General features: G+C 31.9%; 3 protein-coding genes across 6 annotated transcripts; 1 reads left to right on the forward strand and 2 right to left on the reverse strand.

The window, feature by feature from the left end:
• Positions 1–1,558: 1,558 nt before the first annotated feature.
• On the reverse strand, positions 1,559–5,520 carry LOC144845900 (GATA zinc finger domain-containing protein 1-like). Its single transcript, XM_078703410.1, has 4 exons — positions 5,080–5,520; positions 3,351–3,410; positions 2,878–3,058; positions 1,559–2,080 (listed from the first exon to the last, which is right to left on the reverse strand). The coding sequence occupies exons 1-4, from the start codon at positions 5,374–5,376 to the stop codon at positions 1,890–1,892; spliced, it is 729 nt and encodes a 242-aa protein (XP_078559536.1). The 5' UTR covers positions 5,377–5,520; the 3' UTR covers positions 1,559–1,889.
• A 298-nt stretch (positions 5,521–5,818) lies between these two features.
• On the forward strand, positions 5,819–19,413 carry LOC144845363 (tetraspanin-31-like). Of its 2 annotated transcripts, XM_078702651.1 has the most exons (6): positions 5,819–5,950; positions 9,181–9,348; positions 9,693–9,899; positions 11,877–12,008; positions 13,145–13,262; positions 15,509–19,413. In XM_078702651.1, exons 1-5 carry the CDS (start codon positions 5,888–5,890, stop codon positions 13,217–13,219), a joined length of 645 nt encoding a protein of 214 aa, XP_078558777.1. In that variant the 5' UTR covers positions 5,819–5,887; the 3' UTR covers positions 13,220–13,262; positions 15,509–19,413. The 2 variants fall into 2 exon arrangements, with proteins under 2 accessions (XP_078558777.1, XP_078558768.1); XM_078702642.1 differs by lacking the exon at positions 13,145–13,262.
• Positions 19,414–19,559: 146 nt separating this feature from the next.
• LOC144845344 (dnaJ homolog subfamily A member 1-like) lies at positions 19,560–25,405 on the reverse strand. 3 transcript variants are annotated; one of them, XM_078702629.1, is made up of 6 exons: positions 25,336–25,405; positions 23,978–24,124; positions 23,377–23,671; positions 22,813–23,040; positions 22,090–22,320; positions 19,560–21,619 (listed from the first exon to the last, which is right to left on the reverse strand). In XM_078702629.1, the coding sequence occupies exons 2-6, from the start codon at positions 24,107–24,109 to the stop codon at positions 21,300–21,302; spliced, it is 1,206 nt and encodes a 401-aa protein (XP_078558755.1). In that variant the 5' UTR covers positions 24,110–24,124; positions 25,336–25,405; the 3' UTR covers positions 19,560–21,299. The 3 variants fall into 3 exon arrangements, with proteins under 3 accessions (XP_078558755.1, XP_078558749.1, XP_078558741.1); XM_078702623.1 differs by lacking the exon at positions 25,336–25,405 and adding an exon at positions 25,048–25,192; XM_078702615.1 differs by lacking the exon at positions 25,336–25,405 and adding an exon at positions 24,262–24,327 and having other exon boundaries at positions 23,978–24,117.
• Between the last annotated feature and the right edge of the window lie 629 nt (positions 25,406–26,034).

Here is a 26,034-nt window from a genome sequence, read left to right on the forward strand (position 1 = left end):
AACTATAGAATAATAATTACATTGAATTGTGAAGTCATAACTTTTCTAAAGTAGGCCTACATAACGAAATATTAGTGATTAATCCAGTGCGTATATTTTAGATCGATGACTGTAAACGGCCATTTGATTTATCACATTACAGATGAGCTTACCCTTCAATTAATAACTGCTATAAATAAAAGAATAAAAGGATGTTAATTAATAATTATAATATCTTTATTTTCAGAACGGAAATACAGTACTCATTAACCAGTTCTTGCTTCCCCTCAACAATTTTCTTAAGTACGATCATGGATTAATAGCACAAGGATACGCTCTAGCCTATGTTAAAGCACTGCCGCCAAACAAACACGTTCTTTGAACTCCATGTCTCTTACCGCGGCCCTATATAGAACGTTGCGAATCACATACTTTCGACCGTAATTTTAAGCAGTTGATAATATAAATAATGCCTTTTGTTTATTTTGTAACATTGTTTAATATCAATTATTAATAGTGGCATAATGCTATAACAATCTATAGTAATGGTGTGGGTTGGTATTTGAATAAGAGAAATATGGCCATGTCCCATATTACTCTCACAAGTTTGAGATGAGTGTCGTTTTAGAATTTTCTTCAATGTTCTCATCCAATAACAATTCAGAGGACTAACATGAACTCATTACGCGCAGCCAGTTCTGGTGATAATATTTCAAAAGTCCTTTTGAAAAACAACACAGTATTCTAATTAATGGGCTCACTAATAAGTCGTGTGACCAGAGACAAAATAAATTGTAGTCAATGCCAATACAGCCTTGTCATTTTAGCATAAGTTATAATCCTGGTTATAACATACCAAAGGCACATTCTCTTAACAACTGTTCAGTTCATCAGCATTAAAATCAGTTTGAAAACAATTATGAACAGGAAAGCTTGAATCCAATAAATTGGACAGCTTCTGTAGTTTGGTTTAAAAACATGAGGATGTAGTGCAGTGTTAAATGTTGTGGGAGTGTCAGAAGAAATTGATTCATGGTCACGTGTCAGGAAACACGGAAAAGATAAGAACCCACTTACGGACTGGGAGTTAATTTTCACTCTGCTCTTATAGACTATGTTGTGGCCTCTATTCAAAAGATATTTGTTACATATGGGTCTTTGTCAGGACCCAGATGATTCTTGATTCTTGGCCAATTTAAATTCCCTTGTACACATTATCTCTTTATACATAATACTTCATTTTGTGTTTGTCACCATTTATATGGTTTACAGTATATACAGTTCGTTTTCCAATTATTTTGCCAACACCCAGATGATTCTAGAATTCTGCCCATTTAATTTCCCATGCACACATTATCCCCTCATGTTTCGTGTTTGTCATCATCATTTTATGGTTTTTTAGAAAACATGGCCATATACATGGCTGCAGTCGCATGCTCAAGTTAGTGTTTACCAACCAACCAACCGACATAGTGAGCTGTAGAGTCGCTTTGCACGCAACTAAAAGTGTACAGAGATGAGTAACATATGTATGGAAATATAAGTAGGATGAACCCACATAAGATTAAACTGCTTTTTTTTTAGATCCAGATGATTCTAGGTTTCTGGCAAAGTTAGTTTCCTTGCAAACACTATCCCCTCAAATACTCCTTTCGTGTGTTTCATGATTTACAGTACATGGTTTATATACAGCTGGGTAATTTGTTGAGACGGTTGTGGCGTCAATAAGTAACACCAAGATTTCATTCAACATAATTGAACTGTTTTATTAAATAATCTCTATACTACTTATTATACATTTTGTTTGAGCATACAGTTATTACAGTTAAAAAAGTATTAAGTATAAAGATATATTGTGAATTTAATATGTAAAGTGGGTGTAATAATCACTTCAAATTGTCTACATTTTTTTAAGATGCTGATCCAAATATTTGGCTTGTTGTGGGTAGTTGTTTAGGGCCAATATTCGTCCATATAAAGTTTGTATCATTTCTTGGTGGTATAACTGGATAAGGAGTGTCTTTGAGTTTGAAGTAATCCGATGGACAATGACAGACAAATTCCATATATTCTAATGATCGTGGAATATCTTCTTCCGGACCTGCCATTTAAAAATCAGTATAATTATTAGGAAGCTTAATAACAGCAAAGAAAATGGCATATGGGGTGAGAATCTTAATTGAAGGTTTATTCATAGTGATCAGGTGTGGTGTGATGATAAAAACAGATCATGAGCAATTCAAATGAACCCATTTATGGTAAAGTGAAATCGAAATGTTGACGTGATGTATTGAAATAGTACAAATGTTGTACTAGACAAATTTACAAGGGTATGAAATTAACTAGGAACCAACAAAATTTACTTTATTTAATCATCAGACTACAGTAACAGGAATCCTGTTTCAATGTACAAATGTTTTTTTGAAGGGAAATTCATTTTCGCCAGTTTTGCGAAGGATATCATTTTATTTTTGCAAATAATAATTAACTCCAATCTCCATTGCAAAAACGCGAATAGGTAGTGTGAGAGTAGACAGTATTATTATGTTTGTAGCCGAAGTTTGACTTGAAAGAAAATGTTGAGAAGTCTGGGATTTTCTTTAAAACAAGTTCAGATATCTGATGCATCAGACTTCATTAGGAAATGTAACACTGGCAGTTTTAAGCACTGTCTACACTAGCAAACTTTATGTGACAAAAAATGTGATGTGCCCATATATGGACATGATGGTGTCATATCACTACCATATTTGGGCACATCACACATTTTGGCAAACTAGTTTGATAGTGTAGACAGAGCTCAATGTATATCACAAATCTTTTAGAGTAGAGTTGATTTAAACCAGGGATCAGTGGCAAGCATCTTTAACCACCATGTTTTAAGGCCTTTGATCTTACCTATAATATATGTTGAAGGATCGAACTTGGACTTGTTTGTAGCCTGTGTTGGGAGTAACCATGTTATAACAGCACTCTTATTACAATACTGATCTTGCAGCAAGCCTCGAATTTGTGCGTAAAATATACCGCCTTCAATGTCTATAATTGATACAATATCCCCTACTTGAATATATATACCCTAATAGAAGAAAACAAGATTGTGAATCAATTTCATGTGTATCTATGCTTGTAAAAAGAAAAAATTTGGTATTCAATATTCAATCTAAAAAAGGTCTTTCCAACCTGCTCCAATCTGGCTCACGTCGGATTGCACACAGTATTTTTTGTTTTCACGACACGCCACACGCTTACTAATATTGCATACAGTAAAGTAATGATCTTTTTTAGTTTTCTTTACTGTGAAAACTGAATATTTAATTGCAGCAGGTTTGACCCTTAATTAATAAGATTAAGAAAAACAAAATATTTACCTGATAAAATATTCCATTTGAAGTTACAATAGTAGACACAGAAGGTGGTGACTTCATGGGCTAAAAAAGAAACAAAAATATTTATGCCTAGCTAGGAACATTTGGAAAATACTAGTGTAGGCCTAGGCTAGACCTATAAATAATAATTAAAAAATAGGCCTATTATAATGGAAAAAGTGTCAAGATCAAAGTACATTTAATAAAAACAAACAAGGCCGTGAGGTAGGTATTGTAGTAGGTAGGTATTTGCCCAGTTTTCTAAACTGACAGTTCTTTCTCAATCAACAATGAATCAGATTAAAAAAGCATTACAATTTGTTTTATGTACCCAAAAATCCGGGCGATTTCCGCTAAACGGCACGAAATCACCGAAAAACAGCTATTTTTTAAAGGTTTTTTCAATGTAACTTTGTTATTAATTGACCGATTTTAATGGCTGTTTCGACATTGTAATGCCTAATTAAGTACCTACGATGTCATGTTATTTTTAATTTTATAAAACTTAAAACGTCGTCGGCATTGATTTTTAAAGTTAGACGATTTGAAAATTGCCCTGTGTTAAAGAATAGGCTTGTTTTGCCAATTTGTTGAGATCTTTACAAAAACGTTCATAACGTTTGACCTAGTTATCCAATGATATTGGCTGTTCCACCATGCAAAAGCTAATCAATCAAGCTTTCTAATGACCTAAAGTAAAATGTGATTGGTTCAGATACTTCGTCGGCACAGCCCCTTTTTTGAAGCAGTGTTTTGGTTTGTCAGTGACCGGCTAGTGTTAAAGGATAGGCGAAAATTTTCGTCGTCGTCCAACCTTTCCTGAGCAGTCAGAACGTAACGTTAAAACTAAAATTACAGTTGCTGAAAAACTACTTATCCAAAACGCTTTATTTTTTCACAAAAGTTAAGAGTTATTATCTCTTATTTGTAATATGTAAACGTATTTAAGATAAAGGAACAGGATTTTTTATATAAGTAGTTGTAAAACACTTGGTTTATTTGAAAACCACCAGCGTGGTTTTGCCGTATTGGCGGACTCGTCCATTTTACTAATAGGAAAAGGATTGTAGCACAAAACGTTGAACTTGACCTATATGGTTTCCATTTCTGTTTTCTAATGTCAAATTAATATTATTAGTATCTCTATGTAATATATAATATATTCATATTGTACTAGTTAGCATCTACATACCGTTATACTGCACTTTAAATTTGTTTTGGTGATTTTTCAATGAATTGTATACACAGGGAGTTGGTATACCATTGGTTCTATACTAAAATTATTATTACTTTTATTTGTTTGTGCAATATTTGAAGATTGCTACAAAAATAGAAATAATTTAAATATAATATATTTAACAGATTAAGTGTACGCACTATGCCTATGGAACAGATTACCTATCGGGCGTAGTTCAGTATGATATTCTATTACCTTCTGTATCAGCCTCCGCAATACTTATTGTTAATGTACCATAGTTATTTTAAGGGGAGTAGTCTCCTAATAAATAGTTCTTAGCACTCTAACATTGTTCTTTTGTACCTATTGTATTGTTTTCTTTTATTAAAAACTTTTGTTAACTGTCTGAAAGTTACCTCCTAGTAAAGTGGAACGACCCAACATGGTTCATTAAACACCACTATGTTAGGGAGCAGATTGAGATCAACTGATAAGAGCCCGACGCACTAAAATTAAATAGGCCCAAAAAACAAAACAAATTGTAATGATACTAACATTTCTCTTGAAAATTACACGTCTACTTTTCCCCTTTGTAGCTGTGTGATTTGACTGTTTATGACGACATTTTCTGTTGCCTTTAGACTTTTTTCCATTTTGTGTTTTGCCAGCGTTGTTATTACTATTTTGTTTAAGTAGTGAATTTGTCCGACATTTTTCGACATCCTGCTCGTCTTCTTGTTGTTGTGCTAGAAAACAAGAATTACACATTACTTGTCGAATATAATTCCTTCTCCACATTGTAGAGTTTGTCGTTTTACAAATAGTACAACACGGCTTTGTTCCAAACGGCATTTTGAAGAGATAAGTTTAATTTTACAGCGGTAAAATACAAAATAAAAAGAGATAGGCCTAGGCTAGGCCCTATATATAGTGCATGTTGTGTTTATTTTTTTTCTAGCCGGCCTTGCTTGTTTTGCGCCAAATTTGCGCCACCAACCGGTTATATCTATGGTGTGTGTGTTTGTGTCATAAATAATTATTACTCTTCGGTCATTGACACTCTGGCCTCCTAATTATTTTGCCAGAAATATTTACTATGTTTTGATATCTACTCATCCGTTATTTTTAAAATTAGTCAGTCATTCGATTTTTTAAACTTTATTTGAAGGTATAAATATTGTTATGAGTAATAAAAATGAAATACAACTTGGTATTGTTTGATTATTCATGCTTTATATTCACAGATTAATTGAATAACATGGCAACGAAATGTATGTGGCAATCATCGATCATCATTTGATGAGCTGACGAACAAACGATATAAATAATTTCGTCAGAATTAGTATTATTCTCTTCAACAAAAATGGGTTGTGGAGATTTCCACTGTAGCAGAAATGCACTTATTGCATTAAACACATTGTACATTGTAAGTATATAAACAAAATCAAGTGGAAGTTTAGTGATAAAATATATTTTTATTTTACCCCCGGCCAGTCGTCGTCGTCGGCAGGCGGCCCACCACACATCAGCCATCACCCCACCATATCAAGAGGACAAACAGCCGCGACTCGATGGTCACAGCTTCTATTATCTAGGCTCGGCCTACTGTAATCTAATAAGCCTTAGAGGAGATGTTCTACTGTATTATAGCCTATTACCTTTACATTATTGTACTGTTTAAACGTATGTAGGCTATGATTCTTTGACTTTTTGTGAAGGATTTAGTCTAGCTAGGCTAGGCGTATCCCTATCTTTATCTCCTTTTTTAGTTTGATTGACTCGTGAAATGCCAATAGTTTGGACTCTCTTTGGCTAATGGAGTATGCCTAGGCCTAGGCCTATTCTTTCTTAATCAATAGATCGTAAACCAGTTGGATGGCTGAGACTGAGAGAGGTCAGTGCTTAGTCGGGCATCTCATCCGTAGCATTGGCCTCAGGTACAAAACCTGTCGATTCTACCAATTTTGTTTTTTTTTTTTACTCGCCATCATCTTTATTGACCATCGTCTTTTCTCATCATTTACCAAGAGGGATCTTTTTTTTCTAAATTAGGTTTCAATCAAGTCAATCATTGCATTCATTGCGTATGCACTAGCGATTGCCGTACGGATAGCTTTCAGGACTACATTACGATTCGTAAGAATAGCCATGGCGTAAACATTATTATATGCTATAACAATGCCCTCTATAGAGTGCCGCTGTTCACTATACATCCTGTTTTTAGGCTGAGCCATTTAATTTCATTTGATTTATTTCATCAGAAAAGAATCAAATACATAACAAAACAAAAAAACAAAAGAAAAGAGTTCAAATGACTGTAATTAAAATACATAAAATTCTTTAAAAACAAATTTAAATCAATTTACATAGTTAATTAAAATCTATCTAAAGTAAAATATATGTAGACAAAACTAACTAGGTGAAGAGTGATCAATCATTAATTAATTAAATATATGGAATAAGAAAATGTATGTTGTACAACCTGTGACTGTGAGTATGTCGGATAAAATATTGAGACATTATTGAGTAATTTTAAGGGGTGGGTACAGTAGCGTCATTCCATTCCAGTCCTATAACCTTTATTATCTTTTGTAATTCCAATTGTGAATTGATATCCCACACCCTAATTTCTGGTACTGTATAGTATAATAATACTGTAATGACTGAATAACAAATTAGCTTTAAAAATATATGATATATAATCTCATAATTTGTTATTGATCAAACACTGTTGAAAGGCTTCTTTAATGTACATTTTAAAATTTAAAGAAAAAGTGATATTTGAAATCAAATATATTCATTACACACTACTTTTAACGAGAGGCCAAGTCCTAACCAATAAAAATCTAGCAATCCAGATTTGGATGTAGAGTAACAATTATATTCAGTGTGACACTACAGGTTGATTTTCGAACACACAGTCAATAACCTAGCCTAGCGTCACATTCTGATTGCTCAGTGTGTGTAACAAAAATATTGAACTCTGATGTAAGAGTTCAATAGAGTATTTATTAAATATCATGTGACCAATTAAATAAAAAGATCAATACACATGCAAGATTACAGTAGAAAAACAGTTTGTTAGCCAATATCTCGCTAATTAGGCGACCACATTCCAAAATTAAAAAGACAAATCTGAGATTACTAATCGTCTTGAAATTTCAATCAATCAAAATAACATTTATTTCCTTTATAAACAATAACATTAACAAATATATTTTCTAAGCAAAAATGAAAGATATTGAATTGATTATGGAAATTTACTGTATAGTATCATTTTGGTGGCTCCCAAAGAAAATGTTCCTCGTCAGATTTCATTGAATGATTGATGCTTATTTTTTATAATGTGATTGTGTATTTGTGTATGAAAGTGTTGATCTACAAACAAAAATATTACAAAATTGTACTGGTATTACCAACATATATCAACAAATGCAATTTTATTTAGAAAATACAGAATGTTAAGAATATCGCAAAATAAAGTATAACCAAGCAGCCCCAGCCATAATCACAGTATTAACCATCACCAGACGTGTACTCCCATCATTGTTGCTGTCATAAATATTGATTATTGGAGGTTTATTAGTCGTAGTCCATTTAGTAAATAATTTACTAATGAAAGCAAATTTAAATACCACGAAATGAAAATGCTTTCGTACTGTATTCTATTGTATTGGTATCATTTTCAATATGAATGTGATCATCTTTTTGTTGATTATATAATTCTTAAAAATATTTTATTAAGCATAAAGATCAATAGGGTTTTTTTAAGCTTTTTTTCACATCGCGCCTGCATTCGGTCCTGTACTCTAAGAAAAATATTGCGAGTGTTGAGCGCGCTTTCACATCGAGTACGCATTTGGTTATCCTCAAGCGAGGTCATTTATGCTAGCTGTTGATTGGAAAAAATCGTACGGTTTCAGCAAGCAAATGGCTTCTGATTCATTGCACCGAATTCAGAGTCTGAATCAGGTACAAATTCAAACCCATTTTCCATGATATTTTTCTCAGGTCACCAGCCTAAATCCGGTCTCGATGTGAAAGCAGCATAGTCAAACTATTTGCATATTAAAACTAACAATACAAAACTGTTTCCTACTCCAAATTCAGATTGAGCAGCAGTAATGTTCTACATAATTAATAACAATGTTCCCTGGATAGTAAGCCATGAATTGTTAAATTTTGATTTTGATGTTTTTTTCTGACAATGATAAATGAGACGAATAATTACTGTAGATAACCAATGGTTTTGCTCATCAATCAACAAGTTATAGGCCATGATTTTTAATTGACATTATACTGTAGTGTACACTACAAAAGTTGACACCTTGAGTGCTACTACTACTAGTTAACAATGATTTATTTAGTAGCCAAAATATACTAAAGAAATGAAAATTGACAACAGCCATAAATGAATTAAAAGGCATTTTCTAGTTAGATCATGTAAAAAAAACATATTCGGCTTAGTATGGGACAGAAAATGTGTTCCAAAAAAAACCCCACAAAATTCCAATACATAGCACTATGAAGTAAAATATCCTAGCTGATATTGAGACGACATTGATTGTGAAATGTGCTATAATAATAATAAAATTTGATGCACTTGCTTGCTTGCATTTGTATGAAACTAAAATCCATTTTTTTATTGACCTACAGCTTGTGTCTATAATTTTAATAAGTGTTGCTGCAACTGCGAAGTATGCAGCCGTTGTGACTAGTACATCAGTGATTGGTGGAATCATAGCATGTGGTGTATTTTTAATGATTGTTGCTCTTATTGGTCTTGTCGGAGCAGTCAAGCATCACCAAGTTCTACTTTTTTTTGTATCCTTTCAACAAAATATATTTCATTTACTGTGAAAAGATAGTGTTAGTCCAGTGTCTTATGATGATTTCAATATGGCAATTACAGAAGAGACAAGGTTTTTTTTTTACAGAATAGTGTCTTAATCTACTGTACAATATATCTAGCATAAAAGTCTGGAAAAAAAATGAGATCAATCAATAAATCAATAAAACATTTATTCAATAATGAAATTAATGGTAACAATAAAAAACGGACAAAAAAAGGACACAAATACCAAATAAATCAACAAAATATCCAGTTAATTAATTTTGTATAATAATTAAATAAATAATATTGTTTGATTTTCTTAACTTGTTATTAGTATATGGTTATCTTAGTACTTTTATTCCTCATCGAAATGTTTGTTTCCATCGCATGTCTTGTATACAGTGAAAGCAAAAGGGAAGATGTCATTACATATGGCTGGGAACATCAAGCATCGAATATAACGAAATATGAAGTGCAGATACAATACAGCTGCTGCTCTTTAAACGGGACAAATTCACCGTCTGACCCATCTTGTTCAGAGGTAAGTTCAAACATAGAACACCTCTAATCTTTTTTTTCTGAAATTGAGTTATCTTACCCAGTAAGTGTATGTTGTCACACCAAATAATGGGGTAGTTTATAAATGCAACAGCCAATCAGAAAGCAGGCATATTTTTTCCAAATGAAATTTTGTGGAGAGGTTTTGAAAAGATAGAAATGATAAGCCATAGCCTAGATAATAAAAGGCTATTGTACATTGACTACGTTCACGCTAAGGTCAAATTTTCTTTCCCAAAATTTGCGAAAGGTTGGCAATCTTTTTTCGCAAAATTGAAAATTCTTTAGCAAATTTTCAAAACCATGAAAATGGCTAAATTTTTTGGTAGATATACATCAAATAAATATATAGGTTGTTGTCTTGTATTGTTTTTATCTTTATTCATTCAAAATTTGTGATTAAAATACAAATAAAACATGACTGCATTAAAATATGTTAGGCCTATCTACTGCAGCCTCACCGGCCTGACGCGATACCAGTCATAGCCTATAGGAGGCCTATTCAATGGTTGACTATGCCACAGCCGAGCGAGTAATGTATGATTGCCGTCAGGCCTCTATCAATTATCAGCATATGCAGCCTGCCTGGATAAAGTTTTTTATAACAAACAATATAAAATAATAAATAGTTTTCGTTTGTGTTTATATGCTTCTTATTCACTCGCGAAAACATCGTAACACACACCACAAACGAACGACGTCAGAATGTCCATGCAGCATGTTTGTTATTGCGCGATATTTTTATCTATACACATGCGCAGTTTGTTTGTTTGTTCGTAATTACAATTACTGCGCATGTCTATTCATAAAATAATTTCTCCTTAGTCGGGCATGTGTACGTACATTTACAGATAACGCGATTTACAACTTCTACTTAAGCCTCCTAACGAAAAATATTATTCGAGTGACGCGAAAAAAACTTCGTTGATGGCAAGTAACGCTACATCGCTGTCACTTATTATAGGCTGGCGACGGAGTCGTTGTGGTTTACATAAAACTTTAGTATTTGAAGCCTAAGCGGACGAAGTTTGAGTTTTTAAGGAAAAATTATTTTCGCGAATGATATAATTTGTTTTTTTTCGCAAATTGACAACTCCAATCGCAATTTGCGAAAACACGAATGGTAGCGTGAGCATAGATTGAAGTGACATTGAATTGACCTACACACCCAACATGACTACTATTTCTAATGTTATAATCAGTGTTCTCCCCAGGATTCACATCAAGCATCACGCTCCCGTCCCCCCGGATGTTGGATTCCGACACTATTATATGTATGGGAGTCACAGCCCCACACTGTGATGATGCGATTTTTGGTAATTGACACCCTAGATGGCCGGAAATGGTACTCTCGTACATAAATTCATGTTGAATGACACCTCTAGTTTGGCTGGAAACGACACCTCTTATCGCGCTAGCAAACAGCAAAACGATAATTTTTTGCCCAAGTTTTAAAAAAAACAGCAAAACGATCGTACTACTTTTCCGTTGGCAAACATACGCGATAAGTAACATTTTTTTTGTTCATTATGACCGTCAGGGGGAAGTCCCCAATGAAAAAAAAAATCAGCAAAACGATCGTAGCCTACTTTTCCGTTGGTAAACATACCCGATAAGAAACATTTTTTTCGTTCATTATGAACGTCAGGGGGAAGTCCCCAATGGAAAAAAAACCAGTAAAAACGATCATAGTCTACTTTTCCGCCGGTAAACATACGCAATAAGAAACATTTCTTTGTTCATTATGAATGTCAGGGGGAAGTCCCCAATGAAGGAAAAAAAACAGCAAAACGATCGTAGCCTACTTTTCCGTTGGTAAACATGCGCGATAAGAAACTGACAAAATAGTGCTAGGGAAAAATAAATGAATAAAGATTCTGACAGAATCAGTAAGGTTTATTTATATGCATGTTAATATTTTAAAGTTTAAAAATAATTTTGCATTTTTGGATTTCTCTAGATTGAAAGGTGTAAAAATATGACTGAATCAGAGTGTGCTACAAAGTTTCCATGCCTTGAGCAACTGGATGACTTAATGCACAAAGCTCTTAGATCCGTTGGTGGGGTAGGACTCTTCTTTAGTTTTACAGAGGTAAGCCATATTTTAAGCTATTATTTTTCACTTGTATAATAATAATAATATTGACATAGTGGCACTCAATACTATTGAAGATGCATCAAAACATTTATACACTACAGTGAAACAAATGACTACAAATTTTCAATATAGTTTTACACAATAACAATGTATTGGATGACCATACTTCTTTTTTTAATTCTTTTTTGTCTCCCCCGTAAAGTAACCTCTTTACCTCAGAGAAAATATTTATTTTTTTCCTTTAAATAATTTCCGCACAGAGGTAGGCACACTGTGCAGTGAAAGTGTAAAGGCCAACTCATATAGTGTTGCACGACAAGGCCTGATGAAATGTCGGTACTGCCCGAGTTGAATCCTGACGAGACGAGGATCGTCTTGTGGTAGCATTGGGTGTTACACCGTGTAGTTTTTATGTTGTCGGGAGAACTTTAAACATTTTTAATTTTTTCCAGACGAGATTACTTTAAACTACACTTTGATAATGATTCTTTATTAATTTATAATTTGTAACCGTTTCTTCAATTAATTAATCTTGGATCACACTACAGACTAGTTCGCATAAAAAATCAAATAATGCTTTGGTTACTATGTGACAACAGATTATTGATAAAATTTTCACTAAATTATGTATTTTATAAAGCTGGTTGTGGATTTTAATATACCAAAAAAACAGATTTAATCCCTGTTTGAAAGGTTTTTTGATAACTAACAACATTTGAATCTTATTACAATTTTTGTTCTAATTCATTTTTTAATTATTTAAATTTTCTGTGCTGTAGTGTAAGATATAAGAAAAGTACAATAGATTATTTATACTTTTCTCTTTTAGTATCATTTATTTAAAATTTAAGAGCATTTAACATAATATTTTTTTTTTCCAATCCAAATATAGTACTGTAGATTTCAAAACTTGGTATTTTATTTATCTCAAATAGACAGTTTAATTTATATAAATAGTCAAAGTATTTGATCTGAAATTTCTTTTAGTGCAATTTTCTTTTACACTTGCACCATATTATTTTCATTACGTATTTTGTTAATCATAATGATTTTCATTTTTCTCTTAAGTTCTGTTTCTTTTTCCCCTATCTCATAACCCCTGTTGACTCCACCATCCTTCATTCCTTTAGCTGGTTGGTGTGTGGCTAGCCATTCGTTATCGCAACCAGAAGGATCCTCGGGCTAATCCTAGTGCGTTTCTCTAAGTTCCGCACATTTACGCAACGATTCTGTTTAATTTCCAAATCGGTTGGTGCTTTGATTTGTATTTTTTTCATTTCAGTTCATTTTGTTGTGTTAAGTGTTAAATATTGATTTATATTCAGGCAGCATGTTCTAACTAATATTGTGCAGTTGAGTTAGCTAGTTGCTTTACAATAACTTTGTTATTCCATCAAAATTATGCCAGAAACATAAAATAAAGCTGATGATAAATATACAATTTATTTTTAATAAAAACATTTATTTCTTTTGTTTTCAATTTATTTTGGAAGTTTTTTTTATATCCTTACTGGTTGTGGTAGTTGAATATTTTTAAAATGGTGCTTAAACTTTTCTATAGTTACTATACTGATAAACTGTATATTCAGCAATGATGTTTTTAGGTTTAAACCAATTGTATTTGCACAATTCACAAGCTAGAACATTCAGCTAATAAAAGCTAATTGTAATCAGTATATAAGTCTAAACATTAGTGTAACTTTACAAAACACAAAAATACATTTCACAGCGTAGTGGCTATAGTCACATTAGTATCACTTTGAGATGCCACTTCATGGTCTCAAAATTTTTATTTAATTGTAGAATATTACTTTATTAATTGTTTACTAAACATTAAAAAAATACCGTATGATGATATATTAAGAGAGTAATCGGCACTGAGGCCCAAGAAATTATATAGCATTTAAAAGTTATTTGTTCTATTTCTTTTCTATACTGGGTGTTTCCTCTTTTTAATCTTTTCATAATTTTCTTCTCACTTTTTTTCTTTTTGCTTTATTATTTCTACTTCCTTTTTTAAACTCTATGACAATCTATCACTTGATATTGTTTGCTCAACTTTGTTTCAATTTTTGAAAATGTCCTCTTTCTGTTTGTAAAGGTTTAACATTGTTTAGTTAGAAAGAAAGGGAAATTAAAGTTTTTTGAAAGTATTATATAAATATTGTTTGTACTGTGTTCAAAATGACATTCATCATGACCACGTTTGAACCCATTATAAATCATTACAACATGTTTTTGTTACATAACAATACTGTATAATCAACATGCAATTTTGCTATTAATTAAAGTATATTCACTATTTCACACTTTAGTATAATATTTATTTTTATATGACATCATCAAATCATCATCAGATAAGTCGAGTGTCTGAGCGGCAAGCTATAGATATCAATCAGCATAGGTTCAATGCTCTCCGCAACAATTTTTCTAGTGGTAAAACAAGTCTTCTCGGATATGGACTTAAAACTAAAAGTCCACTGTACACATCAGACTTAGCCCTAGTGCATCTTTTGGAAGAGTAAGAGGTTACCCAGTTGTACTGGTCCATCTCAGCCCCTGTCCTTATGGACAGATGGCTAATCAACGTTTGGTGGCAGAAAATCACCAACGTTTAGTAGTTTAGTTCCTGTTCAGTAGATTGGCATTATTGTTAACACCTATTTTGTCAGTGTAGGGTATGCGTTGTGTCTAATAAATATTTTTTTATCTGGGAGAGTCTTCTTATTGTTAAAAGCGTTAATATATAACAAAATTTTATTAAAATTCTGTGTGATGTGAAAATGCTTTGTGAGTTTTTTTAATAATACAAATACACTACTTCTCAACCAATTGAATGTTCCATTGTTTTTTTGTGTGATGTTTTTAGTGTCATGTGTCTGTGTAATGCAAGTTCAGATTTTGTCTGTGTATGTGTTTAAAGTGTTCTTGTTTTATGTGTTTAGTGTCATGTGTCAGTGTAATGCAAATGTCAGTGTGATGTGTTCAAAGTGTTTCCCTGTGATGTGTTTAGTCATTGTCGAATTCATTTTTATTTTCTGTGTTTAATGTGTTTAGTACCTCATTAGTACATTATTTTTAACAATCATATACTGGGACACTACAGTGAGTTAATTAGTACTGTAAATAGTTTATACAGCTAAGTTAGGTTTTTTCTGTATTGCTTAAAACTGGTACATATTTTGTTCTTATTATCCACACATTGATTTTTTATATTCAAACATATAAAAACACCACACATTTTGTTTTATTTATCAGTTTAAAGTATTTTGAGGTGGATGTTTAGAATTCTATTTTTTTTTTCATATTGTTATAATTGTTTTATTAATCAACATTTAACTCATTGTATTGAACAAGAAAACAAAATATTGATGTTTTAAATTTAATTTCCCAGTTTTGTACACATATTTGCCAGTGAATACTGTATATAATGATTATATTTTGAAAACCTTGAAGAGTTTTGAAATAATTTTGTACTATATTTTTTCTCATAGTTACTTGGAGTTTTTTTGACGTACCGATATCGTAACCAAAAAGATCCTCGTGCTAATCCAAATGCATTCCTGTAAAAAAATCATCCGGAAATAAAGAAAGATTAACAAGATAAGAGAAGGATGATGTCAGCTATCGTCAACAGCCTAGTTGCCATTAATGAATCATCAGGAAACCATGAACTTTGATTTATAAATAATTTTATTCATTTTAATTTAAGATGTATTGTCCCCCAGAAAAAATAAAAATGAAGATTAATAAAATCAGACTTTGAATAGGTCATTTTCCATAGGGGAAAAACGAACAAAAATAATGATTTAACTTATAAAATGTAACAAAAAATTTGACAATTCTTTTCGGCTAAAATTTTCGATCCAATTTTTGGTCAAAGTGAATATGTGACATTAAAATGTCATGGTATTCACCAAAAAATATGTAACAATTATTTTTTCAGGGACACAATATATCTTTAAATTATTCCATGCAAGGAATTTGTTGTACTTGATTCACCTACAATACAATATAAATTAGTATTTTAGGTTGATTTTTTATGATATTATCACATTTCTTACTATGAATGAAAAATATTCATGACTTATATATTCATCAAACCGAGCTGCATGCTTGCAGCCATTTCACCATCCAAATAAAGCCTTTTAAAGATTTAAAAATCTTGCTGTTAGTTTCTGTTTCCTCACTCCCCATTCTCTATTCAAAATTTGAAGCAAACATTCTATAAAATGTGTAATAATTACACAGCTTTTCCAAGAAATTAAATCAAAATATGTTTGATTATATAACATAGTATAATACTAACTCCAAATAGCAAGAGGCAAGCCATGATTCGATCTTTATTTGATCAAAACATTGAATCATGGCTTGCCTCTTGTTAATTGGAATCAGTTTTACACTATGTTATTTAAACATAATCAGTGCATCTATATATTTGTTTATAAGAAATAATTGGCTTCATTTTTGTACAGTATACTGTAAATTTAGAGAAAGTTGTTAACAAAATTAAATTAATTCTAAGACCTGACATGCAAGAAACCAATTTTACATTTGTTGGTATAAATAATTTGTTTTTAGCTTTCATTACATTCATTTATAATAATTTTTTTAATTATAATTTGTTTCACTAAATTTGTACTAAGATGTTTATGATCTAGTATACTATTAGACTACATGAATATTTTATTTGTTTTTTAAATAATTTCACAGTAAAAAAAAGTGGTTCATAGCAAGTAGAAAATAACAAAATAAAATACTAATTTTCCCGGTATTTATATTTCTTAATTTCTTAAATTACCAATTTACGTTTTAACATTATATTTTTTTTCCTAAAATGTTTGCATAAACCTATATTGATGTCATGAATATTGTAAGATTTAACATATGATAATATTTATATTGGAAAATTGAAGAGCTCTTGACTTTTCTTGCATAGATTAAAAATCTTAATTTACTGTAGGTGACAATATTATGAGTTGAGATTTGTTGTAAAAGTAAAATATGATTAGATGTTGGGCAATGTTAAAATCTATCCTTGAAAAATAAATAAGTATTGCACAATATATGTAAATATATAAATTAATAATAAACAGGTATCGTAAAGAGTATTATGTAAAATGTCAACAGCTGCCCCTATTTTTGCAAAAATTATGGGTGGAATATTAGGAATATAGATGTTTTTGCTTTACTCACAATCAATTACAACAATCAAGGCAGAAAAATGCCTTTATATGGACTGGGCCTCTTTGACTACTAAATTTATTGATTTTATATTTACTTGAACATTGTTTTACAATATCATATTGGCTAAACTCCTTCCCATAGTTGAAATAGAAAAACTACCTTTTTAAGCCTTCTTAAAGGTTGTTTTATTAAAGTGCAAAATTTAAAAGTTCATTCCATAAATTTGTAGATGTAGATTGGTTAGTATATAGATATTAAGCTGCTTTCACGCCTGAATTTAGTCCGATGCCCTGAGAAAATTATCGTGGGAAATGAGTTGAGTGGTAAAGCATATGATCGTACAATTCGGTCTCCGAGTTCGGAGTGATTGATCAAGAAGCCATTTGTTTTCTAAAATTGTACGATTTCTTTCTTTTCTCCAATTAGCAGGTTGAGTATAAATGACCTTGCTTCGCAACGAATAACCAAATTCGTGCTCGATGTGAAAGCATGCTCAATGCTTATGAAATTATTTTAGGGAACCGGACCGAATCCTGGCGTGATGTGAAAGTAGCTTAAGTCCACATGCAAAGGATAATAAAAATCCATATTTATATAAAATGGTTGTATGAATGTACATATTTACTAATTACTGTACATGAAAGTATCCTTTGTTTTTAATGTTTAAGATTGTCATCTTATTGTTATGTTGTTTAAATGTTACAGTAGCTGTTTAAAACATTGTGTTTATTATAATTACATACATTGGTACAGTAAAATGATTTTCACTTTTTTTTTACATTTGATACACATGCGAACCTCACTTCCCGCTTAAGTCTGGTTTTAATACTACAATTGTTAACACTGTTTTTACAAATTATAAAATTGTTTTTATTGTGAATTGGTAATGGTAATTCATTAAAGGAAATTTATTTATTATAGAAATATTATGAATAATTTAAGATTTAACAGATCGTGTGTGTTTCTGTAATTATAGTTTAATTTACTATTTAATAAGATTTGTTTACTGTATATAAACTATTAACACATGTATTTATTATTTAATTTGAGATGATTTTAAATTCTGTACTCATTTTAATACCAAGCGATAAAGACTGTGGTAGTAAATGAAACTTCCATCAATGACAGGTTGATTTTAATTTGGCAAATAAATAATAAAATTCTTCTTTAAAACTTAATTTAAAAAGTAATCATAAACAAGCGTTCCACATGTTCTTAGAGATTTGAGCAACCCACCAGCCAAATACAATGCACTGTCATGTGTGTGTATCATAAAGCAAGCAAATCTAAATTCATACCAACGATCGAATAACAACCTGTCAGTACATGGGACTACAATTGAATTTCTGAGTTTCTGAACAACCCTTTATTGCGCTTAAGTGGATTTGTATAGAAAATCTATTTTCTTTCTAATGAGTTTTAAAATGCAGTAGCATCAGTATTTTGAACTGAAGTTACCTAATTCAACCAGGTTCTCATGGAAGAATAAATACTGTACTTGTATCACATATTAGTTCTATTGTGTTTAGTCGTGCTAGGTACACTATTATTGTTGGTGCTTTATGTAAATCAAATTTCTTTGCTTCTTTCACTGTCAATAGAAATAACATTGATTGTTTATCAGTTGTAATTCTTTAGAGTTAGTACTGTACATTCAAATAGATTCCATTGTGAAACCCTTTCCTTCTCACTTATTTGTAGGAGGTGATGCAGAAAACATGAATTATTCATTAGTGTGTATTCCTCTACCTGATTGAATATGCATGACATGCGATATATGTAATAACTGCAAATTCATGATAATGCTTTCTATCTATTGGCTTAATGCGTAATGGCATAGTATGCGGTGGGGGTCCTGGGTTCAAATTTTACACATGTTAATTTTTTTAACTCACCGTCTTGGGTACAAGGGTTAAGTGCCAGCTTCAGCCGGTTCTCGTATTGTATCGCACCTGCTTACGGAAACTGACACATATCATAGCATCTAACTCCTAAATATTTACCAACCTAACCCTCTAAATAATCTTTCACGATATTACAGTATACCATATGGGATTAGGGTTGCTGTCAGAAGACGCGATACAGCAGAATGTTTAATGTCGCTAGAGGCAATACCGCTGGTGTATCGGGCAATTGCCTAGAGGGAATGGTATTGTATCTTCATGGTCAACAGATACAACATAATAAATAATTAATTTCTGCATCATACCTTCGAGAAAAAAATATTTTCTTGCCTGCTGAATATTACTGCATATATGATTTATTAGTGATTACCATAAAGAAATATTATTTTTTCCTATGAGAAAATAATTACTACTTACATGAAACATACAGTGTAATTCGGTTTATTAAATACAGAGTGTACTTTACACTGGATTTATTTCCTGTAGATGGTACTATAATTGATCATTTTCATATCAGTGGTAGAGGTATAAGATGTACTTTTTCATGTTTAAATAAATTACTGCTTTAAATTGAATTTTAGATGTTTTTTTTTATATACTGTAGTTTTTTCCATCACATTAAAAAATATAATTCATGTTTAAATAAATTGCTGCTTTAAATTGAATTTTAGATGTTTTCTTTATATACTGTAGTTTTTTCCATCACATTAAAAAATATAATGGTATTAAATTGAAGTGCTGACCTGAAACTAATGTCCTATCTTTTGCATTGCCTGGGTCGGCTAGATCCGACCACTCATGAGAATTAGGTTCCACCCAATGGACACATACAGACAATATGATATCATTAATACTTTATTCTTTGACATTCAACTGTGGTATTACTTAAAGACACCATTAACTAATATTTTATCACAAAATTTAAAACAAAGCAGAAAATTAATAATAAAATTAAGAATTAATCCTATTTCTATAGCAATAATGTATACAATTTATGTACGAGTTGACCGTAATGTTAAACTACCTTTCAGATAGGTGGGGAGGGGGTCCAAAAACACCTTTATAAAGCACAAGAACCCAAATTAAACCCAATTTCTACGTCTAGAATATTCATGGCCTCTGGAATAAATAATTAACCACACATCTATATAAATGCAAATAAACTATTTACAAATGTTTTATAATAGTGGTTACAATCAAAGTTGCCAATGCAAGACAAGAATTTGTTAAATATTAAATTATTACACAACAGCTACACATTTCACATGCAACAACCTTTTGATAATAACTAGCTAAAGAATCTAAGATAGATATTTTCTTTTTACAGATATTAAGCAAAATTGCTGCTCAGAACCTGGACCACAACATAGACCCAGACTTAATAAAGTTCCAAATCATTTTCAGTTAAAAAATTCTTTAAACACTATGAGCCATGCAGAGTATTTAGAGAGCAGCTTTTTGAGTGTTATATGTCAGTATGTCATACCAACTTAAATAAATTTGTTTGACTGAACTGAATAGCTTTTATACTGACTAATTTCCAATCTTGTGAGTGTCATACAGTTTGAGCACAGTAATTTAGTACTCGCTATGTACAAAATATATATCCAGACAGAATGTGTATATAGTATTAAGGCCAACTGAGACAGCATTGTACGAGTCATCTCGTTGAGAGAAACTTAATCATGTTTAAAGTTCCCCCCGACAACCATACAACTACGGCCAATGCTATCTCAAGACAAATCGTCTCGTCAGGATTTAACTCAGGCAGCACCGATGAGTCAAGACGTTTCATAGGCCTCGTCATACGATGCTGTGTGAGTTGGTTTTTATTGTATCAGTAAAGCTTATAAAATTCTGTTTATGTAAATTGTTAACAGTTAACTAAGGCAATCATTTGTGGAATAATTATACAGTACTTGCACAAGAAATTGTTGTCATGCTTTAGAAAAAGTGTAGCTTTCAAATAAATTATTATATTGTGTAGTGCAATTATAAACATCATTACGATAGGTAGATTTAACAACAGTCCTTTTTTGCAGTAATATAAATTGTAGTTTTAAAAAATATGTGGTACATAAAGGAGTAGACTGAACCATTTAAATAGTGATGCTTTATATCCACAAAGAATATAATTTTCTTGTACATCAATTTTCATACCGTTTGAAATATTCATATCAGAATACAACTGTCGTCAATGACTTTGACATTGGACTCGTCTACCGCCCATGTCATCATCCTCATTATATGCGTGATTGTGGCTTGCTTTTTGACGGTATGTTGAAGGGTCAAATGAGACTAAATCAACTTCTTCAGCGTTCTCATCTGGAATAGGTTCTTCACGTTCTGGTAGCAGACTTTCTAACTCTTTTAGTTTATCTAACGGCACAAATCCGTCACTTGGGAAGATAACGTTAAATCTGATAATTAAACGACCTTTCTCATATGGGTTTTTATAAAACGGCATTCCTTCATTTAGGATACACTTCAGCTCATCATGTTTCACTACATCACCTTCAATGAAGAAAATAAAAAGCAACAAGATTATAATTATTGTTGTCATTTACAGTTATAAAATATTTCATGATCCAAATAAAACAAGAGTTCAAACTTACAGATACTAACTGGTACACATACAAATTTGACATGACACAGTTTAAAATCCAATGTCTAATAATTGTTTTAACATTTTAAAATAGTGCGTGGGTTGGGTGAGGGCTGGGCTTTTGGGTGGAGCTGTCTATACAAAACAGCTATACCAAGCAATATGTGACCATTGGTCTAACAACAAAAGAGTATAAATGAGTAGAGGCATGATTTTAAACTGGTGTATTTGATTGGCTCCTGTGATGCAGCCATACCGTATGGTTCCTCTTCATGGTAACTTGCCTCTTTAATCTCCGATTGCATTGTAATTTACTTTTTAGTTAATTAATATTATCTTTGCTTACAACACAAGGTTGTCATAGAAACAATAAACATACCTGCATGTGAAATAATGAGCAGCTCCCTGTTGTCCAAAGTCTTCAATACTTTCTGGAAACCACAAAGAGCTTCAACTAATTTAATTTCCATTTTAATAAGAAGATCATTTCCTTGTCTCTTATAAATCGGATGTTCCTTTTCGTCAATTATAATAATGATGTCACCCGGTTCTAAACCAGGCTCTTGGTCTCCCTCTCCCCTAAAGAAAATCTTCTGTCCATCCTTCATACCTTTATATAAAGACAAACCAATCATAATTTTAACCTCTGCCTCTACCTTTGTATATACAGGCAAAGTACTATCAGTATATCCATCTCATTGTCACGGTGTTCTTAAAGTCTCTGGGTATCTTAACCATCACTCATCTATATTGTAGACAGTTTGTACGGCTGTTTGTTAAATACAAATTGTTCCTACTAAATGCATACATGCACATGAGGTACAAAATTTACTTTAAACTACAGTAGACGGTTTATATGACATTTGAACATTATCTGCCAACATAGCCGCCAAACTGGCATCTAAATAACCTACTTTGGCTGTTCGTTATACATTTGTTTGCTATTGCATGCATTCATACACACAAAGTATCAAAATGAATGTTATTGTGATGGGAAGGTTTTAAACTACGTTTGGAAACCACCCTGAAGTGGGGGAAAGGAAGCACCCTCTTTGGGGTGGGTATCTTTTCTAGTTAATTACGCAAGAGCTGGTTTTGTTACCTTTATCTACATGCACCTCTAAAATCTTCCTTTCTCTTACAATTTTCTTGCCACTACATGTTTTACAACGATCCTTTTCATTTATTCGTTCTCCTTGTCCTTCACAGCTACGACAAACAGATTGAATCTGTTGAACCATTCCAGGACCTAACTGATGTATTTGTACCTGAACTCCAGTTCCTCGACATATTGGGCACTTCTCCACTGCACCTTTTTTACCACCCTTACCTGTTTTATTAAACATAAATATTTTTATATAATTAGTTTCAATTTTAGAAATATAGAACCAGAACTCCGATATAGTACAAATATAATTGCAACACACTTTTTGTATATTTTCAAGTCAATTGTTGCACACATTGTATTGATAATGCTTTGAAGTGACTGAACTCAGGCACTGTACAAACTAATAAATTGTTTCTTTACGAAAATGTTTATACTGTGTATCCTTATGAACTCGTGGCATTCATTGTGGATTATGTATATTTGTAATTTTTTGGATAGAATAAAGAAATAAAATGTATTGTATTTTAATTGTTAAATTCAAATAATTAAAAAAATTACCTTCACACTTCTCACACACAACATTTTTTTGTAGAGCTAATTTCCTAACCGAAGCATTGTACATTTCCTCAAGCGTAACACTGAGTTGATGAATAACATCCTTGCCCTTACGCTCACGTCGGCCTCCACCTCCTCCACCACCACCACCGAAAAACATGTCAAATATATCCATAGGTGAAGAGAAATGCCCCTCCCCTGTGCCCCCTTCTTTGATAGCTTGATCACCACCTCGGTCATAAAGATCTCGCTTCTTGGAATCTGATAAAACTTCATATGCTTGGGATATCTGTTTAAACTGTAAAATGAACCATTTTTAAATTACTGTAGAAAGAAGCTGAATTAAAATGTTGCTAATCAACTGTACTGTAGGCTTCAATCATAAGGACGATAACAATAAATAATATCATTTCTACAGAAAACAAAAGAAAGTTTCATCTTAAACTTTAGAACTATACTGTAGAATAATCATATTACTGTATATTGTACCATCTTTGATGAATATAATATTTTTGAAATTGGATTTGTGAATATTATCGTCACTGGTTATCGTCTGTAGTATAAACAGGCTTATAACCTAGAAAACAATTTCTTACAAACTCACTTTTTCAGGATCTTCAGGATTTCTGTCTGGATGATATTTCAATGCAAGTTTTCTATATGCTTTTTTCAGTTCATTCTCGGTTGCCTCTGGCTTAACACCAAGTAAATCATAGTAACCTGTTTCTTTCACCATTTTGCTTTCTTTTTACTGAAAAAATAGAAACTGCAAATTTATTAAAGAGATAATAAATAATAGGTAAAAAAGATCATTTCCATAAAATTAAAGTTGCATGTGTATATTTATCAATGTGGTTTCAATTCATTTAAAAACATGCACTATTTAACTGCAAGACATACTGTAGGCCCGATTGTATTCTTGCAATTTGATCGGTCCATTACGCATCTTGTTTCATTTTGAATTAGCCATATCTCTTGTGAAAATGATATAAAATGGTGATAATTAACATGTACTAATATGAACGTTCAGTTTTTTATCATTTTGAGAATTTGTGACACGGGACATTGGGATTGTTGACTATTAATCCGATCGTGTTCGCAAATCAATTTGTTTTGCACGCTGTCTACTCCTTTTTTAATAATGGCATACTGTAGCTTCCCAGCCTAGCATTCCTCAATGATTTACGATGGATAAATATAAAAGAAATGAATGATTTGTATTGTATTTTCGTTGTTTTCTGGGTTGACCAACTAGCATATAGGTGTTTAGCACCTGTTTGGTCTTTCCTTGCCTTTTATATTTGTTTTGCCTTCTTTGTATATGGCAGAAAATTGAATAAATAAATAAAAAATAAAATGAATTATAAAATGGAGAATAGGCCTAGGCCTAGCCTATTTCAATTTCATTCATTCGATGACAAATCGATTGATTTTGTTGAAATATTCTCACCATCCAACTTATAAACAACATTCTTTATTTCTATAATATCCAACCACACCGACGTCATAAAGAAGCCATACCACCTCTGTTTTTAGACCTAGGCCTAGCCCTAGCCAGCCTAGCTTTTTTGTTTAAACCCACTCAGCAGTCATCATGCATTGTTACCCGAACCGGACGTGCTAACAGGATAATTGCATAAAAGATTCTATGCCTAACTAAGTACATATACCTACCTTTTAAAAACAAACTTTAAATTAAGTTGAACGAAATGCTATTACTCATTTACAAAAGAAATATATTTTAGGAGGGTTATTATAGAGTAGAAATTAAGGTTCAATTTACTAGGACCGAAAATATTCACGCGACGACGGGAATTTTCAAGAAACTTCTCATGTGGGTACAAAAACTATTTTATATCAATTTCATTACTGTTAGGAAATAAATTATTACATTTATTATCTACAAGAAAAAAATAAATAAGAATATTTAAATAATTTTATAAATATAATATACATTACTACCTTTACATTGTTACTAAATAATATCTTCCAGTAACTAATTTATAAAAAAAGCGTACATTACATTTCCTATTTCCATATACTGCCCTCTATGTATTACCATTTTTAGTCGAGTCGCGACACATAGAGCTCACTTTGTCGGTCGGTTGGTCGGTCGGTAAACGCTAACTCAAATTTGCGCACGCGCCTGGGCCAGGTATGTATGGCCTTGTTAAATGTGAACTTTATTGTTGGCTAAAACACTCATACACGAACTAACAAAAAAGATTCTATTATTTCGTATTAAGTTGTTAATTAGGGGTAAAAACATTGATTTATAGTACATCAGTATATAGGAGGCATAGTGTCAAAGATTTGAGATTGCTTCTTTTTTTTTTAAAAAGAGCCGGGGGAAATATTATAACTTCTGTTTGAATATTATTTGTATTAAAGTTTCTTCTTATGTAGGCCTACGACAGCCAATTACTCATTCTCTCCATACTGTGCAATTATTTATATCCATTGATTATTCTATTTGTTTGCCTTATATTAAACAGAATCCCCAGCATACTTTTAAAATTCTAATATTTTTAGACCTTCCAATTGCTGATTTCAAGCTGAAATGTTGACGCTTGTAATTCCGCGCCGGTGGTATCAATTTTCTATGGAGTGGCCCGGAGACGAATGCAGGGTGGATTTGATTACATTTATTTAGCACACAAC

Source organism: Antedon bifida, chromosome 1 (assembly GCF_963402885.1).
Source record: "Antedon bifida chromosome 1, ecAntBifi1.1, whole genome shotgun sequence".
Taxonomy (NCBI): domain Eukaryota; kingdom Metazoa; phylum Echinodermata; class Crinoidea; order Comatulida; family Antedonidae; genus Antedon; species Antedon bifida.

Coding starts and splice junctions, on each gene's coding strand:
- LOC144845344 (XM_078702615.1), bottom strand. CDS start 24,319: ATGCGTAATGGACCGATCAAATTGCAAGAATACAATCGGGCCTACAGT. Junction 24,118..24,261: donor GGCCTACAGTATGTCTTGCA/GTTAAATAGTGC, acceptor TTCAGTAAAAAG/AAAGCAAAATGGTGAAAGAA. Junction 23,041..23,376: donor TGTGTGTGAGAAGTGTGAAG/GTAATTTTTTTA, acceptor TTAATAAAACAG/GTAAGGGTGGTAAAAAAGGT.
- LOC144845363 (XM_078702651.1), top strand. CDS start 5,888: ATGGGTTGTGGAGATTTCCACTGTAGCAGAAATGCACTTATTGCATTA. Junction 5,951..9,180: donor CATTAAACACATTGTACATT/GTAAGTATATAA, acceptor ATTGACCTACAG/CTTGTGTCTATAATTTTAAT. Junction 9,900..11,876: donor CTGACCCATCTTGTTCAGAG/GTAAGTTCAAAC, acceptor GGATTTCTCTAG/ATTGAAAGGTGTAAAAATAT.
- LOC144845900 (XM_078703410.1), bottom strand. CDS start 5,376: ATGCCGTTTGGAACAAAGCCGTGTTGTACTATTTGTAAAACGACAAAC. Junction 3,411..5,079: donor GTGTAATTTTCAAGAGAAAT/GTTAGTATCATT, acceptor TTTCTTTTTTAG/CCCATGAAGTCACCACCTTC. Junction 3,059..3,350: donor CAAATGGAATATTTTATCAG/GTAAATATTTTG, acceptor TTCTTCTATTAG/GGTATATATATTCAAGTAGG.